Source organism: Kryptolebias marmoratus, linkage group LG2 (genome assembly GCF_001649575.2).
Source record: "Kryptolebias marmoratus isolate JLee-2015 linkage group LG2, ASM164957v2, whole genome shotgun sequence".
Lineage (NCBI taxonomy): Eukaryota > Metazoa > Chordata > Actinopteri > Cyprinodontiformes > Rivulidae > Kryptolebias > Kryptolebias marmoratus.
The window spans coordinates 11,517,085-11,538,526 of record NC_051431.1 but is presented as its reverse complement, the minus strand read 5'-3'; the positions used below and the strand labels follow the sequence as shown (position 1 = coordinate 11,538,526).

Sequence of the window (21,442 nt, the reverse complement as noted above, 5' to 3'; positions counted from 1 at the left end):
TTCATTCAGCACCTAAAGACTCACCTGTCAGGCCTTTAATCCAACACTAGGGGGCAGTCTACTCCACCCACAGCGTCCATGAATTGAACCGTGTGCTGAAATTTAAGACAGCTGGATGAAAACAGATTTGCCCTCAGCATTCGCATCATTGTTCATTTTACTGATAGAAAAAAGCGTCAGATTTTATTATAATGTTGTATAAATGCATAATGAACATTTTAAACGTTATTAACTTGAACTTGTGATCTTAGGTTGCAGAGGAAGGGTGCAACCTGGACAAGTTGCAAGTCCACCACAGGAGCACAAAGAGACAAAAACGACAAACAATAATTCACCCTCTCACTCATAGGCCCCAGGCGAGAGGCAAACCTCCGACCTGCAGGCTGTGAGGCAACACTTCTAACCACCGCACCACCGTACCACCCTACTTATTGTACTTTAATGTATCATATATCAAGTTCTACTGTATCAGGCTGTTTTGGATCATCATGCTGTAATATTTTGTATTAAATCAATTAAATTTATTCAACTCAATTCAATTAGCAACAAATGTCGTCTCAGTGCTCTGCACAGAAAAGTACCTTATAAAAACCCAGATAGTAAAAGTTATCTGTCTAAAGAAGCCATCAGGTTGCGTTGAAGGCAGGTTGGTGACAGTGGGAAGAAAAGACTCCTTTTTAACAGGAAGAAATCTCCAGCAGAACCAGAACCAGGCTCAGGACGAGCGGCCATCTTCTTCGACTGGGGTCTGAGATGACAGGAAAGAGACACAGACAAACATGGAATGACTGGTCCAGGTGGGGTTTCTATGGGTGGGTGGGCACAAGGAGAGTCTTAAAAGTAGCTTCACAGACAGAAACAGGAAGTTGGCTCCACAAGAGAGGAGCCTGAGAACTGAAAGCTCCGCCTCCTGTTCTACTTTTAGAAACTCTAGGAACCACAAGTAAACCTGCAATTTTAGAGCAAAGTGCTCTGTTAGTAAAATATTTAACCCTAAGATCTTTAACATAAGCTGGAGCTTGGTTGTTGAGAGCTGTGTATGTTAGAAGAAAGATTTTAAATTTTATTCTGAATTCAACAGGGAGCCAAAGGAGAGAAGAGAAAACTGGAGAAATCTGATCTCTCCTCCTAACTCTCATCAGAACTCTGGCAGCAGCATTTTGGTTAAATTTAAAACTTTTTAAAGAGGTTTTTGGACACCCAGATAATAAAAAAATTATCATATATATTGTAATAATCCTTTTACAGATCAGTTATGACACCACATCTGTTGGTTGGGAGGAGAAATGCTCCTCTTCTCTGCCAGCCTGATATTTGCTGTTCACTTTTCATAAAACAAGTCAAAAAAATCAAAATAAAGACAATAACAAAATCTGATGAAAACTGAAAATATACGTATATAATGATACTCCTTCCAAAATAAGGCTCGTAGAACAGTTTTATATTGCACCATATAGAGAAGAATCAAGCATTAATTTGGCCATTAGTGAATAATTTGCTATTTATTTTTCCTTCAAATGGCACAAGTTATTTAAATGAACATATTATTGTTTATTTTATAAACATGCCAAACAGCTATATATTATAACATTGCTTCAAAACACTGACAAAATGTAAAAAACATTTAATTTGACCTAGTTAGGAGAAAGAGCCTCCCAGGTGTCAGTTTAAAGGTATCAGACCAGCGTAATGTTGGAGTATTTGGTGATTTTTTTAGGAAACGCTGTCCTCCATCTGGTTGGTACCTTTGAACTGAATAAAATACTTTCATTCATCATCATCTTCAGACTCCTTTAACTTTAGGTAGATAAGCGTCTGGAGTACGAACCTTTGTCCTCTCCAGGCGTCTCCAGGCACGACAAATTAAAGAGAAAAAGAAACTAAAAACTTGAGACTGAGCGGGTCTAAACAAACAAGAAGAATAGCTACACAGATCGGCCTAATGGTCACCGTTTAACTCCATTCAAGCGCTCTCCATTATGTCCGGACGGTCTTTGAGGACAGGATTATAGGAAGCCTCGGTGACAAAGGTCAGGGGGCCGAGCACACACCCCCACGCCGCCATGACCCGCTCTGATCCCACGACCCCGGCTCCAGAGACGCCCCCTCGGCCCACTCTGCTGGTTAACCGGCTTTGTCCCGACCCGTTTTCTGCCACATCACTCACACACATCACAGCACCTTCAACAATCAGGACATGGAAACCTGTTTTTTTTATCCTTCTGCAATCAGACAAAAATGTTGCAAAAAAACACAAACTATGTGGACTTTTTTTTAGATATTGTTTTCTTTTTTTATGTAAATAACTTCTTTATTCTTTCTCTTTAATCTTCCCACCCCCTGGGTCTGACTGAGTGGCCCACTTTCTGTTGCTAAAATGTGCAACATTAACATTTGTTTTTATTGCTTTTCATGTTTTGAATATCTTAAAGTCGTTGTTTTTTTCTTTTGTTGAGGCGGATACGCCGCACCAAGTTAAATAATGTTTGGGTTGAGCTGATTTCACCGAACAATCACAGCTTTTCGCAGAGATCCTGGCTTGATAACGTTTTGCTGAAGTTGTGGTTTCTGCAGTCTGAGGTGTCGTGTGGTGAACGGCCACAGGAAGCACACTAACACAAACAAAATAAAATGTTTTGTCGTCATGCTTCACGTTTGTTTGGTTCTGTTGTTGTTGTTGTTTGTGATGGTGTGCTTTCTGTTATTTTGTTTTTATTTTATTTTGTTGTTTTTCCTTTTTTTCATGTTTTTTTCACATCAGAGCCACAGTTCCTCAGTCTAAAGATTATAGAAACTATATTTCATGCTATAAAATCATTGATTTTTCTTTGCATAAAGAGTTTAATTTAACTTATCTGTTTGTTTTAGTGTTTGTATTTATGTTTCATCTCAACATCATTTATTCAGAGAAAAATCCTCTGTAGTAACTTTGTGATTTGTTGACAAAACACAATAAACTGTTATATTTGTGGCACTTTAAAAAGTATTTCAATCTTCTACAGTTTTCCATAATATTCTACATTTAAATTAGGATATTTCTAAGCGTTAATATGTTCCTCAGGCAACAAACCTTAAAGATAAATCAGTTTTATGTAAAGTTTAGAGCTTCATTACGATGCAAATAATAAAAGGTCAGCAGTTTAAACCAAAAAAAAATACACGCAAACACAACGCCAATAAACATCCTATTTTTATGTTTGTTACCATGGTAACCAAGGTCAAGACCAACAACAAGGATTAGTTTTATTTCACAAGTACTTTGGTCTTAACTTTATTTATATTTGCAGCTTTTCCTTAAATCCAAACCATAAAATAAAATGGGTTTTTTTTCAGTATTCAGTCATTTTTCTGAGGTTTATCTGAGAGGACTCAGTGTGCGTTCATATATAGTTGCTTTGTTATATCAAAGTAAAATAATAATAAATTATTTAGATGTGACAGTACAAATCGACTGAATAATTTACCAGAACTGATCAGCCTTTAAATATAAATATATTAGACCCAAAGTTGTTTGAAATTCAACGTTTCTGGGGCTCAGAGACATGGCTACGGTGCAAAAAAAGGTTGTAGTGCCACCACCAAATGTCGAGGTTTGACCAAGAGACGCCGGATGTCTTTGACAGAAGAGACTCGAGTTTCTCTCGGTGAGCAGAGGGATGGACGAGTGTCGGATCGACGGGATACTGTCCAACAAAAAGAACAAAGGACGACCGCGGCTCTTATTATTCTTCAAACGTTTCAGGTTAGGACAAACTGAAAATCGGTCAAACTTGCGGCCAAATTCACCAAAAACTATCGCTTTAATCAGTCCGAGCAGAATTCGATGAAGAGTTAGAGAACGGGGAGAGTTGACCGATAGGTGAGCTGGAGAAGGGCAGCATAGATGCCTGAATCTTAAACATTATCCAGCTGTTTATGTTTGAGTCCATTTCAGATGTGAGGGATGACAACAGAGGTGCTGCTGCTTCAGCTGTGATCGATGGAGAAAGCCTAAAAAAAACCTTCATCAATAAACATAATATAATCAAATTAAAAGAGACTAACTTCACTTGAACTTGATTGATGTTTGTGTTTCTTATATGTTACACTTGCTTCAAAATTGCTGTGCTGGGAAATTATTTGCTTTCTGTTTCCAAAGGTTTTAGGACAGAACATTTTATTGAACATTCAGGTTTGAGGTTCGGTAACATTTGAGGACCGACTCCGAGCATTTTTGTTCGTTCAGCAGAAAAGTGAAGCTCGAAGACGCTTGCTTAGTAATTTCGCTTGCAGTGGATAATGCTCTCTGTGAACAACCTCAGAGAACTAGTCGACTTCAAAGTCGCTGATCGATGAAGAGCTGCAGAATTCAGTTGGAGGAGAAGAAGAAGAAACGGTGCTGAAAGTGAGCGAGCCGGGTGAAGGCGGTTAGGTGATGGAGTTCACCTGCCCTCGGGCCTCTCACCTGTCACAGGTCTGAACTCTACATCCTGAAACTACTAACTCACTATCAAGGCAACACCTCTGACCCCAGTGTGTGTGTGTGTGTGTGTGTGTAGGGAAGTGTTGTGTATCGTCAAAATCCAGTTTTCCTGCATTTATAGACAGGCCCCTCATGGACTGGGCAGGTTGGAGAATAGAACCGACTGACCCGAACATGTGTTTGGATTTGTCTGGAGGTGTGTGTGTGTGTGATCACCTGAGCAGATGAATGCCTCACGTTCACGAGGAAGGTCACCGGGTTCAGGATCAGGGTGGGATAAACAGGCGTCTGAGGCTCAGCTCATCAGGAAGTGTTTGAGGCGGCAGATGTTTGATTACCTCCTCTTTAGGTTGTTTGTTTTTGTGGATTTTTAAGTTATATTTAGTTTAAAAATCAGCTTCAGTGCAGAGGAATACATTTTTTATAAGTTACACCATGTTATAATACTTATTTTTCTTTAATAAATCAATTTTTTACATCATATCAGAGATAGATGCAAAGTTTTATTAAGTTATTTGACGCTATTACATAATTTTTAAAGTTTATCATTATGTATTGTGTAAGCAACAACTTTAATATCTCTGAGTTTCACAATATTTTTTTTATTTCAAACATTTTTAAACATTAAAGCCCATTTTCAGCACCATAAAGGTTTTTAAGTTGTAGCTGGGCGCAGCAGTGATGGTTTAGTTTCGTTGTGCGGTTTTGCCAGTTTAAATGTGTTGCTCAAAGAGGGAAATAAAAAGTGTTTTGAAGCCAACATAAATCAAAAAAAAAGTCATAAGAGGTGCTTGTTTTCAGAGTCTCTCATTAAAAAATAAAATTTACACTCATTTAAAATTAATAATCAAAGATAAAAAAAAATTACCAGGGCCTCTTTGGCATTTGGTCCTCAAGGGCCACCATCCTGCATGTTTTCCCTGTTTCTCTGCTCCAACACACCTGATCTGAATCAATGGGTGATTAACAGTCTTCTGCAGAAGATGAAGAGGTGATTTAACCTCTGAATCAGGTGTGTTGAAGCAGAGAAACAAGGAAAACATGCAGGATAGTGGCCCTCAAGGGCCAGGAATGCCCACCCCTGTGTGTGACGTATCGAGAGCCCAAGACAGTAAATGGTAAATACAGATAATGTGGGGGTGAAATGGTTCAATTTGTCGCAATTAATTGTGTAAACTGACCAAAAACTCCATCCAGCTGAGTCATTCTTCAGCTGGATGGATGTGGTTAGTTTAGCTCCTGGTGGAAATTACAGCCCAAAGTCTGGTGACTGACTGTGGAGTGAACGTTTTGAAAAGGAGAATCTGAAATACAAACCTTCATTGGATCAACCATCACCTGTCCGACCGACACCGGCCACCTCTCGCTGTCCAGATGAGAAACTCCTCGCAGACGGTGTGACGTCACTGTAAAGGTCGGGGGGGTTATCTGGTGAAATGTGGCGCTCCAGTTCCCGACAGCATCACTCCAAACTCCTTCTTCTGCTTCCATTTCCCCTGATAAACACTGACAGTATCCTCCTCAGCGACCTACAGCGGCCTGCCTCAGCTGGCCCCGCCTCCTTCTACAACACCAACAGAGCAGGTGACTCCGCCCACACAATCCCCCCCCCCCACAAAAACTCTAAGAACAAGTCATTAACGTTATAAATCAGAGAAATTAACCACTGGAGTGTTTTATGATAGCATTTAACTAAAAGAAAAACATGAAAGCTCATTATTTTTCTATTTTATTTTATTTCCCCTTTAAGTTTAGTTATTTAACTTTAATTTGCTCTCGCTCCGGCTGGTTTAGTTGTGCAGTTCTCATATTCATTTGCAGATAATTCTGTAGCTGCAGCATTGTTCCACGGCACTGGTGAGAATAACCATTAAGCAGTGATCACATATGCTGAAGTATTCATTGTGAACTGATCTGCTTCCTCTTTTTGTTATTTCACTTTCACTCGCCTGCATCTAAGTGTTTTCTGTTATGTCCCCAGATTGATTGTGTGCGCTGCGACGTAATAAAGACGTCCTGTTTCAGGTTCTGTATCAGTTTCCAAACTGTTAATGGTCATTTTTCCACATATCGAGCTTGATCACACTGAAAACTATATTTTCATCCCTCATATTGTGTCATTTAGAGTATGTTGTCCTTTAACGTTATGCCAAAGGTTGGTGGTTTGATTCCCGTTTCCCCCCTCCACAGGCTGAACTTCACAGTTTCCCCCGATCTCTCATGTGTTGCATGAACGTAGGTTGTAAAGTAAAAAGGGCAACAAAAGCATCACATAAATGCAGCTTATTTACTTTATCCTTCTTGTTTTGTGTTGCAGATTTTATCACAGAAGGAATTGTGTTATATTTGTATTTATTCTAACGTTGTATAGCATCATAAGTGAGTGTATATCACATCATAATGTGTTATTACAGGGGTTAAAAATGACTGAGAACCATTTAATCTTTGTAGATTTAGTCTCTAACAGAAGAACTAGTTTAAATCTGTTCATGTTTGGTGGAAAGATGTTGATTATCTGAGTGTTTTCTTGTCCTGTCTGTCTGTTTTTAACTATTTTTTTTAAAACCTAGATTCATATTTGAGCACTTCATGTTAGTATTTTAAATATGTTTTCTCTGTTCAGAGCAGCCGGCCTCTGGTGTCAACAGCCAGAACAAACTAAAGTGACCTCAGAGATCATCCTTGTTGAGTTTTTTTTTTTTTTTTTTTCCTTCCCTCGCTGACATTATGAAGGCGTGACGAGGCGGATTGCTGCCGGAGACCCCCTCACCTCCTCGCCGTCAGAGGTGAAAACAGGTGTAATTCCACGGTTCAGGTTTCACTTTGTGGTCACTGCGGGGAGGAGGGACGGCTGAGAGGAGGTGGGAAATGTGGGAACTGCGCGAGGATAAAGAGCAGAGTTGCGGTTTGCCCGACCGCTTACTTCTCCCTTGTCATTCCCACCTCCATCGACCCTGCCGACGATTTCCTCCCGAGCTTCTGCCTCCTCCTCCTCCTCCTCGATCTTCTCCAAGGAGGAGGAAGAAAAACAGGGCATCGTCTGCAGAGACGATCGGAGGCCACAGAACGCCACGAGAAATGTAATTAAAAACTCACAGTTAATTGGCTTTTTACATGATAAAGCACAATCCCCTCATACATAAGTGAGAGCTTCTCGTCGCCACAGGCCTGCCCCATGGCAAAGCAAACATACAGTCCCTTTGTTGTTGAATTTTCAGAGCTAATCATCTTAAATTTAATCTGTGTTTCTGGTTGTGCCTCGCTGCCAGAGAGGAGCTCTATGACTTCTCATACTGATTGTGGTTCAGTCAACAATCAGGCTGAAACTCGAAACAGACGAAGGGAACCGGACTGGATCTTATTAGGGGTTTACAAATAATAAAAAAAACAAGATGTGGTCGACTGAATCAGGCTTAAAGGTGATTTGAATCGTCATCTTAACCTCTAGGTTCCACTTCTGACAAACTAAAATGTCTTTCTCTTGTATCCAGATCAATTTCAAGCCCGACTAAAACCTAAAATGAATTGCCTTTCCTGAACGCTGTGGACGATTGCAACACAAAACACAGCGTTCAAATAAATCAGGCAGACTGGAGACCGTCCTAGAACCTCCACCATCACTGTGTAGATCTTTAAAGTTAACTAATTAAAAGGAAGCACACTTTTAAAAGGGTAGCCACAAAGTGTTTTGCAAAAGTAGAACAATTAAAAAAACAAAAATGCAATAGATGGATCATCATCATCATCAACAACTCACCCAAAGGCTGTGTCTCACTGTGGGCGAACGGCATGACGTTTGCGTTCGTTCTTAACTTCCCCTCGTGAGTCGAAGAGGCGCTCGGTCCTGTGGTTTGAGTTTTCAACACGTTAAAAAGGTTTGTGCGATAAATTTTCCCTCGAAGTAGCCACAGAGTGTTTTAACACCTGCACAGGAGCTCTCCTCTGACAGAAAACACCCGAGGCAAAAGTCCAGGTCCACAAATCACGCTGGCGATACATAAATTACTAAAAGACTGGTCCAAATCCGTCTGTCTTCATTTCAAAACTGCAGTCCTGCAGATTGAACCATAAATGTGGGGGCGGCTGCCAAGACGGGTACAAAACAAGCCGAGACAAAGAAGTATGAGGAGGAGGTGGACAACAAAATAATGTGGCGTGGCCAAGAATACAGATTTTTACGAGCCGCGCACACGGAGATGTGCTGCAGGTTTTAAAAACACGGCTGCACGGCTCGCTGGCCTCGAAGACTCAGAGTTCGGTGAGATGCAACAAAAAATTCACAGATTTTCTCGCAATTTTGAGTTTGAGCAACACAAATTTAAGGAGGTTTCTGAGACCTAAAGAGGCCTTTATTTTCACGACAGATTTCCTTTTTTTGAATTTTTTTAACCATGTTTGGAGTTCTTGGACAAAGAGTGGCTTTAAAATGTTATTCACATCATCGGCGTTGTTAGCTGTAGCACTTCCTGTGCAGCCTGGGGCACCTCCAGCAGGTACGTCATGATATTTCCGCAAAAAATGGCAGTGAAATATGAAACTGATAGTGATTATGAAATAGTGTTGACATGAACAGCTGTGAAATCTTTTGAAGACGGTCCTGGTCCTGTCAGACCTAACTATGTTTCTCTAAACGGGCGTTATCTGCAACAGTTAAGATATTGTTTATTCCACAGTAACCCGTTTCAAAAGATTCAAGCTATCCTTTTTTAAGACCAGATTAGGTCTCAACAGTGAAACAAAGTTGGATGATACAAAAAATAAGACTCAATTTAATAAATCGGAGTTGCAAGGAGTTCAAAATTTAAATGCAAATCAACCAAACTGATGTTTAGACGGGTGTTTTCCCATTAAGATAAAGTGGTGTTTGTATAATGTCTAATGTTTTAAAGGCAGCATGAGTATGAAACGTTGTTCTCCTCGTATGATTCATAAAACAATTAATGCTTTTGAGTCTTGGCCAAAACAAACAAACTAATAAATTTCTCAGGCTCGGGGCCCCGAGGCTTTAACTAAAGCATGAATGTGTTCTCACTGCTTTGTCTTTTGAGTCACAAACCAAAGAGTTCAAAGGACAGATTCATCTCACAGACATGGAACAACTGTGCCACAAGAACCCAAGAGGTCTCATTCCTACGTTTGTTCGCGTTCTCGTTAATGTGTGAGAACATTATGTGACTGACAAACTCCCCTGTTGGGGCTGGGACACAGCTAATAGATGTCAAAGTCCACGTTGCTACCTCCCAGAGGCAGTCACCGGTCAGGAAACACTCCGGCACCTATTGGCTGCTGTGATGAACCCACCGCGCTGCGATTGGCCGGTTCGGAGGCCTACACTGACCTGTGCAGGTCTGAGAGCAGCTCAGGTAGGTGTGGACTACATGCAGACAAAGGGCACGAAAGGGGGGGGAAAAAACAAAAAGATATCCACTTGCTGCAGGGGTTGGTGTGCCGCGTTCTGCTCTGTATCAGCTTACATAATTGGGTTGGTGCGAGCGCCAAATGGCGCCCAACAAGCAGCAGAGTTCAGCAGAAGAGACGGGGGACGTTACCTGCACCGTTGTTGGGTTCTTTCCCTTGTCTCTGTGAAGGACAAACGGACTCGTCTGGGTCCGAGGGGTTTTCTCCGACTCACTTCCTCCTTCTCAGTCGTACAGTGGTAATTGGTGGGAGTGGGCGTGCGTGCATCTGGTGCAATAACCCTCCTCTTCGTCTGCCCAACCCCCCGCCCTGTTGAAAGCTCATTAAAAGACCTGCTGTTAATGAGCTAGCAGGATCATAGAACTTCATTTTCATTAGAAGAGGCGGGGTTAAGGCCAGAGATGCTGGTGTAGAGGTTTTTATGCCCTTAAAACGGAGTCAGCAATTATCTCAGCCCCCTTGGTGCTCCCCACCCACCTTGTTCACATGACCACAAACAATAAAACAAACTCGGGCGTACCCTCCAATCCTGTATCCTGGGAAGGCCTGGCCACCGCTGTCCCATCGCCGAGTTTACGTCTGCAAAGTGGCTTACACGGAGTTAAACATATCCACAAACGTGACGCACATACCCTCTCATTGTATCACAGCGCTCTGAGATGAAGCCAGCGACATCAGAAGGATGTAAACAAGGACTGAGGGTCCCTTATCCAAACACACACGCATTAAAAATTAAAAAGTCAGCGCCGACTGTGGTCCTCAGAGGAACAACCCACACTGACTGAGACAACAGTTCGGTGAGAAAAGACACTTAAAAATAGCTGCAAAAGCCTCGTCGAAGGTCCCGAATCGATAAAATATTCACAGAAAAGAAACATCAAAACAAAAAGAACGGCGAGTGGAAAAGACACGACGACGCATAATAGTTTACCTCAATTTATTTTTATTTTTATTGAGGTTTCATGTGAAAAGATTCATAACAAAATGATAATTTACAGACAGTAAAGCGGCACAGCTTCAGTTTTCAGCATAAAAAGGAAAACGTGAACGACATGTAACAGAAGCAGGCAGATATTATCACCAACGAGGACAGCAACGGCAAGAAACTATCTACAAAAAATGTCATCCCTGAACAGTTTTAACTGCATCCATTCATTAGCCACTTTTAAAAAAAGACAAAAACTTTGCATTGACCTGAATCCAACAAAGATCTGAAAGTTTTCACAGTAATGATGCCAAAAAAAAAAAAAAAAAAAGGGGACGATTACTCTTAAAATGAGCAGATTGTATTAAAGTTTAACGTGTGTTTAAATCCCAGTCAGCCACACGTGATGATTCATGACCAACATGGAGGAGAGAAATGAAAGAAGAGATGAGAAAAGGGGCTGAAGGAGAAGTGTCAGGGATTTTTTTTTAATTTTTTTTACATGATTTGCATCAACAAACACACCAGAACTTTCACGCAACACGCTCACCCAAAGCAAGCGGCGGGTCGGCGGCCTCTGAGCGTAACGGCCGACCCCGATAGTTCATCGAAGACAAAATCTGTTTCACCGCCAACGTGCAGCGTCCATGAATTAGGAGGGATTCAAAGACAGGCAAGAAGAAAAAAACACACAAACGGCTCCAAAACATGCAGAAGTTTCACGCAGTCCGCTTTAACAAATGTAAACAAACAAACAAACAAAAAGAGGGGAGGAGATAGAAATAGTACACACCCGTTTCACGTGTAGGTAAAATTGCTGGTTTTTATGCATAGAAACAAATTATACAAAACATCAGCAGATCAGATTTTAAAGTCTCAACGTTCATATCTATAAATTTTGAAAAAACAAACAAAACAAAAAAAAGAGCAGAAAGTTAATTATGTTTACAGCCACAGAGTCAGGAGCACAACCTTGCTCGGCCCCGTGAGCCTTGTAAACATTAAGTGACAAGTGTTGTGACAACCGAGCGCCTCTAAAAAAAGGGAGGAGTGTGACAAACTACAGGCAGACAGTGTTTGGATTCAGTTCAGCCCTGCGCCTGTTCAGAAGTCTTTAAAAGGTATTCTCAAAAGAAAACAGCTAGGTAGCACGATATGACCTCTCTCCATTTGTTGGAGCCGAATATATTAACATTGCTCTATTGCTAAGCTTTTTTTTTTTTTTTTTTAAGTCAACAATTTTTTTTTTTCCTGTGTATTGTTTGACAGCAACGCTCCGTTTGCATCTGTCCAGCAGGTCACCAGAGACATAAATCACAAGTCGTTTTTGCATCCTGCGCTGCAACATGGTGATCAGTTTCCTGTGTTGTTGTGGACTGTGGCGGCGCACTTCCTGTTCATGAGCTATGGTAATCTCCCTGCTGAATGTCACGGCCTTGTTTTTCTCTGTGGTCTGAAAGAACTGTAGGCACTTAGCTTCAACCAGCAGCTTTGCATACGATCGTGAACAACTGCAGGCTGCGGCGTGCCTCGGTGCTGGCAGGGCTGCGCGGCCAGCTTCTTCTTTAAACTTCTACTTTCATCGCATGGAGCAGTTAAATCTAATTAAGTGCTACTCTTTTCTCTCTCAGAGAGCAGACGTCAAAGCTAAGCTCCCCTCTGCATCGTTTTCATGTGGGAGATCTGCAGCTACAGCTGGACTGCCCTCCAGATACTCTGCGTAGCTTTGCCCCTCTTCCACCTCCATGCTTCTCCCCACGCCGCTCTGTGCTTTGCTCTCCACGTCCGTCCGATCCAAGCTGGCCTCGTCCTCCTCTATTTTCACCACCACCGTTTCTTCTTCGGCCCTCAAGGCAGCTAAAGTGTCCGCGGCGCTGGCCTGTGCGGACGCACCCACGCTGGCGTGGCTCAGGCCGTGAACTTTCTTCAGATGTTTCTCCAGGGTGGCGTAGACCGTGAAGGGGACGGCGCACAGCTGGCACAGGAAGGAAGTCTTTGCTCCCTGGGTGCCGTGGGTCTTCATGTGGCGCGTCAGCTTGGAGCTCTGAGCGCAGGCGTAGTTGCAGAGCCCGCAGCGGTACGGCCGCTCGCCCGTGTGGCTGCGGCGGTGCACGGTCAGGTTGCTGCTGTTCCTGAACTGTTTGCCGCAGAACTCGCAGGCCTCATCCTTCTTCTTCTTCCCGGTCGAGCCGGGAGCTGCGTTACTGTTGGCGCCGGAGTTGGCACCTCCTCCTGCTGCACTCCTCCGCTCGTAGTCCCTCTGCCACTCCTGCACAACCTCGCTGACTTTAGATGAAGTCCAGTCCTTCTCCCTCTCGATGAGCTCTCCCCTCTCACTCTCCCACTCTCCGACTCCTCTCGCACGCTCGCTCATCTCTGGACGTTTGGGAGTGCAGTTGCCACTCGCGATGCCGCTTTCGCCGCTCCCTCCCGTCTCTCCGCTCTCCAACGAGCCTTCAGAAGGACTGGCGCAAGGCGAGGAGGGCTGGGGCTCCCCTTGAACCTCTGCTTCCTCCTCACCTCCCTCTGCCCCAGCTCTGTGGTTCTGGTAGAGCCTGAGCAGCTCCCTGTCTGACGGTCTGAGCTGGGAGCTCAGCAGCATTAGCCCCGACGCTAAGGAGGGGTGCTTGGGGAGGGTCAGGTCCAGCTCAGAGGACCCTTGAATTCCCTTTCCCATCATTCCCGCTGGCTGAAACCTCCCTCTCGCCCTCTGCCTCCCAGCGTCCTCCTCCATCGCGACCGTCTCCATCGACTCGCATCCACTCCCTCCGCTGGCAGCGTCCCGGTGGTGGCTCCTTATGTGACGGGCCAGCTGACCGCTCTGAGCGAAGGCCTGCCCACACACGCCGCAGTGGTAGGGCCTGTCGCACGAGTGAGTCCGGCGGTGGGCGGACAGGGCGCGCAGGGAGGGGAAGGTCTGATCACAAATCTCGCAGTGGAAGTCCGCCTGGAGGGAACCGGCCTGAGGAAAGGTAGAAGCTGCCGGCGGAGATGAGGACGGCGACAACACAAGACCCACGAGGGAGCTGCCATTGGTGTTATTCCCCTCGGCGAGCTCTCTGAGCCGCACCGAGAAGTTCATTCCCTGCTGGTTACCGGCAGAGGAGGAGGAGGAGGAGGAGGCGGGGTGCGTCTGACGGGAGCGCCGCTGAAAGGCAGAGGAAAGAGCTTGGCTCAGGTGGCGCGGGTCCAGAACGGCTGCCGCAGGACCCACTCTCCCCGCTCCTCTTCCTCCCATGTCCGAGTCTTCGTCCTCCTGGTAGATGCTGAAGGAGTGTGCGTGCTGCGCGTGTTGTAGGAGCGTCCACGCAGATGAAAACACACCTTCGCACTGCAGGCAGGTAAAAAACGAGGGCTCGTCTGAGGCTGCAGACAGAGACAAGACAAAGATACCGATTCAGTGAACGACGGTAAAACAATAAAACAACGTGAAACATCTGAAGCTGTATCTGGGACTAAATCAGACAATAATGTCAACCTAAAAACATTATGAAGCTTTAAGCCACACAGTGAAATGATAAAAGTGACAGTAAATTTGTTGCACATTCAGTTTTTTGTATTTGTGTTTTTTAATCATTTTGTCCTAATTTTGTTTCCTTTTTAGTTTAAGTTAATTGAAAAAACGATTCTTAAAATACTATTTATCATTCACTGTAGTCTCCAACAAGTTGGTAACTTTAGCTACCAACCAAAACGGCCACAATAACATCACCTATTAGTTCAGTTTTAGTCTTTTAAAACCTCATTTCATTAGGAGCCTACCATGATGTTAACGCTATTTTTTTTACCAATGAAATGAGAAAACCCTTGAACTTTAGTTTTCTTGTACACTTCTACCAACTAAACAAATACAATCTTTTTTATTTTTTAAAGATTTTTGAACTTAAATACCATTTTCAGTTTCCAGTTTTTACTTTTCAGTTTCTTCTGCTACAACTTGGATGTAGCTTGGATGTGTTTTAATATTTAACACTCAGCGTCACATCGTTTCCCTGAAGAGGCTCATCTGCACTGTTGTGTTTGTATTCAGACGACAATTCGATCGTACCTCACTGAATATTTACCTAAAATATAATCTTGTTCTAAAGACTTGGAGAGAACAAATCAATTCATGAACTAAAACAACCTAGAAAGCAATTTTCTCGTTACTTTTCTCAGACTTTTTGAACAATCAGAGTTGTTCAGAAAGAAATACAGTTTTAGAAAACGTTCATATTGGCTTAACATTTCAGACCAGGAGGATAAAGGTTTCTTTAAAGTTTAAGTCAGCGGTTTCTTTAAATGCTGATCTAATATTAACACCATAAAGGGGAAAAAAATAATAAAATTTGTGATGCCTGCAAATAGTTTGTCTCCAACAAGGTGAAGACTTAAAAACAACAACAACAGACTCAGGAGGGCAAAGTGAAACTAAAGAACTGACAAATAATTATCTGCAGTTTTGTCACTAAAGTCAAACATGTTTACAAACCAGCAGCATGTGACCCTCTGTTTATATAAAACTCTTTTGTTTTGGCCTTTTTTTTTCACGCAATGAAAGATTGGACCGATCGGGTCCTGTAGGTGGAGTGGAAACGTTTCTGAAAGAGCGAACGATGGAGGGCCGGGTGATGGAGGACGTCCCGAACGAGGACAGAAACAAGTCAAAAAGGTGTGAAGAACGGCATCAACAACAACAACAAAACAGGAAGGAAAAGAAAAAGCTAGAAAAAGGCCAACAGCCGTGTCACAAAGTACATCTGGAGATATTTTTATACGTGGATAGCTTTGTCTCCTAACCGAGCGCCACTCTCCAATTAAGCTGCAAATTGCTAATTAGCAGAACGCAGAAAACGAACGCTTTATGTAAATCAGGCTCTGACTCAGCCTGCTTGACAAATGAGGCCTTTCTGCATAAATCAAAACTGGAGAGAAGATCCCCAAAATGAAGGGAAAAGTGTTTTATACACTTTTTTTTTTTTTGGAGAGGTTCAAAGCCGACTCTGGTATAAGCCTCTTTCATGTTTCCTCAAGTCAAATCCTTCTGTATTTTATTGGAATAAGTGGGGGAGTGAAGGAGGGAGGGGAGGGAAGATGAAAAAGAGAGCAACTGTTTCTTTCTCCTTTTTTTTTTTTTCGCCCTCCCTCCGTCTGGAGATGAGAGGAGCTGTGGTGTTCGTGTCCTTTAACCTAGCCTGAGGAGAAACCCAGGAGAAGTTAAGATGTTTTTGGTTAAAAAAAAAACAAAAAAAAAACAGGGTGAAGAGCAGGAGGGGGGGGGGGAGATGAAGAGCGATAGGTAGGTCAGGGCTCAGGAGATAAAACTAAAGTGAGATAAAAAGATTGTAATGCGGCGCGAGGGAGGGCCGAGACACCACAGAAATATGTCACCCTTCGAATTGTACTCCAGACCCATCCTCCAACCCGACTCGCCTCTTCCCCCCCCAAAAACCACCAAATCTTTCCCTAAGGGTGACGATGAGGAGGAGGAGGAGGAGAGGGGCTTTTGTCTCGGGGTCCTGGAGAGAAACACAATACCCAGCCGGTTTCTCTTTCCTCCACTCACTCCTCTTTTTTTTTTGTAAGGATTCCCATTTGGCCCAGGGTAGCACTTGAATATTAAGCAGAAGCAATAACTACTAATTAAAAATGCAGATTGGCTGGGAGCGCTAACGAGCAGCAGGCAGAATCTCTTCTCCCCTGGGAGGCGGAGGGAGGAGAGAAGAGAGGAAGAAGAGGAGGAGGAAGAAGAAGGGGAGGAGGAGGAGTGGGGGGGGAGAAAAATTGAAAGAGGGCAAAGTGTGCTGAAGATGCGGGGGAAGAAATGGGAAAGGCGGTCGGAGATGAGGAGGAGAGAGAAAAAAAAAAACAAACAAGGAGAATAAATAAAGAGGAATGAGACAGATGCACGCGGATCTTCAGTAATCCATCCCCCCCTTTCTCCTCCATCCTCAACGCTTCTTTTTTTTTAATGCAGAAAACAGACAGAGGGCTGGTGTGCTGTGGTATAACTGCTCTTTCACTTTCAGTCATTTTCCAGCATCTAAAACAGCTCACCTCTCGAGTCAGAACAGAAGGACAACCCTTTCTGAACCGACAACAAGCTCAAATAAACAAAACGTTCGGGAATAAAAGAGTTCATCCGACTTCTGCATTATTAGTGCTGTATAACACTGTGGGCAGCGGCTTGCTAAACTGCTCGCCCTCTCCGAGCGCACGTGAGCGGCAGAGAAGTTAGAAAGAAAAGTGAAGTTTTGGACAAACGGTGCGTCCCGCGAGCGTTACGACAAAGGAAGGAACTACAGGCGCGTGTTTTCTTGACGGAAACGTGCGAAGCGTCCGGTCCTACCTGCAGAACGGACTTTCACTCTACAGAACCATTCGTGTCTGACCTTTGCACAAAATAAAAAAACAAAAAAAAAACAAATTACCTCTCCGTCTCATGCACGGTTTTATCCGGCGACACGAAATTCTTCAAACAGAATTTTAATGAGAACTCAGGGATTTCTGATGTGTGTCAGCATGACATTTTATTTGGCGTTGCGACACCCAGAGTCTCATCTTCTCTAGAGCAAAACTGGAAAAGCGTGAAGAAAATAAAAAGACCTTTAGGACTACCGGTGCTTAGTGTCAGTCAGACAAACAAGATCGCATGAAAACAAGTGGGAAATTGAAGGGGGGAAGGAAAGATGAAGGCAAGGCAGGGGGGAGATTCCCGGGAGCCCAGGTGGCTCGGCTCGGGGCAGAACTGAGGGACAACTGAGGAGAGACATGATGCAACGTCCTGCGCTGCGGTGTCACGACGGCCAGGAGAGCTGAAAGAAATCCAAGCCTGTGAGCGTTTCACGTCGCAGACCGGCGGCCCGACAGGAAGCCCCGGCGAGTTTGGAGGCAGCAGCTTGAGTTTCTGCTGTCCAGGTCGCCGAGGATGACAGGCAGGAAGAAACATGTTTACCTGGCCACTCCACCTCAGAGACTGACAGCCAGGGAGATGAGAGGGAGCTCAGGTGCTCTGCTCGGGGCCCTCGGGGACCTCCGGTGCCCTCCGAATGTTCCTGACGCCTATCCTTTCCACGCAATTAGCCCGAGCGTCACTAACTCACGCGGCTCTGCTAATGGCAACGGCTAGTTAATGAGCTGGACTCGAGAGGGAGGAGGAGCGGCTGGTAAATTAAGATGAAGGTGGATGAAAAAAATAAAACTAAACTAAACAAAACAACACACGCATTAAAAAAAAAAAAAAGCAGAGTCACTCATTAGCAACCTGCCACCTTGTCGTGCCCTCACCTGATTTGCCGGGCTCCGCCTTCACACTCACGCCGGGCTCCTCCCCCCAGACCCGGTCCCTGGCTCCGCCTCTCCGCAGCTCGATGAACCCAGGTCCCGGTTCGGCACCGGTGACCTGCTGGCGCCTGGCTCGGCTGGCGGGTGAGGGAGGAGCGGCGCTGGGGTTGGCCGCGCCGCTCCGCGAGCCACAGCCGCCCTGCTTGTGCTGGATGAACGCCAGGATGTGGGCGAGCGGGAAGGCCTGGCTGCACTGACCGCAGGTCAGCAGGTCCCGACCTTCGTCAGGGGCTCGAACCTGAGGAGGAGGAGGAGGAGGAGGAGGACGAGGAGGAGGAGGAGGAGGAGGAGGGTGGTCACCTGATGAGCCGGTGCCATCCTTCATCTCAGGAGCATCTGTTGGACAAGAAGGGGAAAAAACAGTTCAAGTTAATCTCAATCAGAGGCAGCCATCTTGAGTTGTAGACGTACGTCCAACGATTACTTCCTGAAAGTTTCATTAAAATCCGTCCAGTGATTCATGAGATATTTTGCTAACAGAAGATCTCATGCAGTGAGTAGCCCTTAAAGTGAGTGCTGCGAATGACTCTCAGCTACTACCACACCAGATTTCAGCTCCATGTCTGTAAAACCGACTGAGTCGCAGCCATTTTTGTGTTCCCTGAGGTCAGTTGGCTGTGACGGCCATCTTAAACTGGAATGGTTCCAAATGGTAATGGGTCGTAGATGTACATCGAACGGTTATTTCCTGAAAGTTTTGTTAAAATCCGTCCGGTGGTTCGGGAGATATTTGGCTAACAGGTGAGTGACTCTCACCATCGTCACATTACAGCGGCGAGCAAAAATAAAAGAACACCTGAAGTGTCCCGAAGCATCAAAAACAAAATAATAATAGGAAATAAAGCAAAGTTTAGCACATTTAATTTCGAGTTTAACCTTGTTTTCTTAAAGTAAACCAACGTAAATATGATGCACCACTAATTTGTCAAAAGCTCCATCAGCTCAGCTGGTCTGACACTCAATTATCCCATTTTTTTCTGGTCTGTGAACACACCGCTGCAGCTGCAGGTGTGTTTTCTGTGAGGGGTTTAAAACGTTAAACTGGAGACATATTCTAAAGGTATTCAAAGTGATCATTTTAGAGCAAAAGTCTGCTTTATACCAGAGAAAATCAATTATTTTACTGTTGGTTTTATTTGTATAAATAGCTCCATCCAAGAGGTGACAGAGGAGGTTCTGTAACCTGGTCCTGTTCAGGTAAAAATACTAGTTTTTTTTGTATTACGAAAATAAATCATATTTACAATTATAAAAATAAGGGGGAAAAAAAATGTTAATTGTCATTGCCGAGAAAATGGAAACAGCAGGTCGAAGCTTCACAAAAATAATAATAAAAAGTAAAAATCTGAAATTGGAATCGGTCTTCAACAAAATATAATTGGTGCGTCTCCAGTAAATTTATATTTGAAAAGGGTTTCTTTGAGCTCTGCAGCTCATAAAATGTCAAAAACAATTAGAAAGATCATCTTCAGCCACAGTCCTGGATGGTTTTAAGGGTAAAAAAATCATAAAAACTTCTGTTTGAATCAGATGTTTTGACAGTTGGCATCCTCTGCTTTTTTAAAAGTCAATAAGAAAGAAGTTATTATTATTATTATTATTATTATTATTATTATTGGGATGTTCCTCTGAGGCAGTGTTTGTTTTTACTTGCAGACACACAGATCAGCCATCGGATTGTCAAACCTGCAGTTGTTTCTCCAACATGAGGAAGAAAGCCCCCCAGCTGGGTCTCACTGAACCTTCGTACAAACTGAACACCAAGTCCTGTTGACTTCAATGGAAAAAACAAACAAAAAAAAGGGGTGGAGGGAGGGCTGCTGATTGAAAGTGCTAGTTTCACTTATGAGCTGAACAAGGCCGATCCGCTCAGCCAACACTGACCACTTCCTTTAACCGGTTTACAGATCTGCTCGCTCTCTGGTTGACGGGCGGAGGGGAGGGTGGGTGCAGCAGTCAGGGGAGCCCAACGGTCCGGCTCGGCACAAACCTGTCAGCGTGACAGCATCCGGGTCGAGAAATGACTGAATTAAAGAGGCGTCAGATCTCCACTCAGGCGTTCACCTTTCACTTGGAGAGAAAATGTTGCCTTACCAGCCATGAGCAGCAGGGAGTTTCTCAACAGGAAGTAGATTGCAATAAAAGAGAGAAAGAAAAAAAAAGTGAGTGGAGGTGTTTGAGATAAGAGCAGGGCCTTGTCTTTTCTGGGGCGGCGGGGGGTTCAGCTCATCTGATTCAACATTTCCAGGCTGACAGATCTCATGTGGTTTGTTGATTTAAATGCAGCCACGGCTTGTGAGGATGCAAAGCAAACCTCTGAATGTTTCTGAGTGAACCCAGAGCAGGTAGGAGGAGGAGGAGGAGGAACAGGGGAGGGAGGAAGAGGGGAGGGGGAGGTCAGAAAGTGTATTGCTCAACATGGTCACGGGCACACCTTGATCCACCTGCCCAGGCTATCATACAGGACAGGTACAGACAGTACAGTCTGAAGTCGGATCTCACCAGTTGTTACTCAAAAATGTCACCTTTCCTGTTTCGGGCCCGCGCTGTTTGTGCAGACTTGCAAGGCGCGGTTGCGCGCACGCACGCACGCGCACACACACACACACACAGGGTTGAGTCAGGGCCTGTGGTCACACCAGACACGCACCACTGGTCTCCAGCAGAGAACTGTTTAAAAAAAAAACTGATTCTGTTCAACCGCCTGTCCTCATTTCCTTTCTGAGTTGCCCCCCCGTTTTTTTTCTGCGCATCTCTAATTCGAAAACAACCAAATTAACGGGAGCCAAACTTTTACCTGAGATTAAGGGATTATTTAATTGGCTGATCATTAAAAAAAATAAACAAACAAACAAACCTAAACATGACGCAGCTCAGAGTTCAGGTCGGTTGAGTGCAAGAGACTGAAGCTGTTTTTGTTTTTTTTGTTTGTTTTTGTTTTTAACCAGAACAGAAAACAAAAAAAAAAAAAAAAAAAAAGTTGACGCGTCTCCAGCCTGGAAATATTAATAATCGTGTTCGGACCTGTAGCCTCTGAGCAAAGAGAGCCAATAAACCGGTCCTTCCTCTACGGGAACTGCTGCGGCAACAATATGAGGACAAACAACGCGGACATTATGAGCCCTTCTTCAAACACTTGACTGGAAACCTGCGCGCAGATTAAACTCCACTTTATGAGAAAAACAACAAAAAATGTCCTTCTTAACCAAGAGGAAACCTGCCTGCCAGGTGTCTGTTAATGACCTGTGATGACCGGTGCCAACACGTACCCAGAACACGCGCGTAAATGAAAAATAAAAACAAAACTAGAGCCG

The 21,442-nt window shown here is 44.0% G+C and overlaps 1 protein-coding gene across 1 annotated transcript; it reads right to left on the bottom strand.

Annotated features, from left to right (window-relative positions):
- Positions 1-11,973: 11,973 nt before the first annotated feature.
- znf296 (zinc finger protein 296) lies at positions 11,974-18,485 on the bottom strand. Its single transcript, XM_017424693.3, has 2 exons — positions 18,072-18,485; positions 11,974-14,171 (listed from the first exon to the last, which is right to left on the bottom strand). Exons 1-2 carry the CDS (start codon positions 18,451-18,453, stop codon positions 12,433-12,435), a joined length of 2,121 nt encoding a protein of 706 aa, XP_017280182.2. The 5' UTR covers positions 18,454-18,485; the 3' UTR covers positions 11,974-12,432.
- Positions 18,486-21,442: the final 2,957 nt, after the last annotated feature.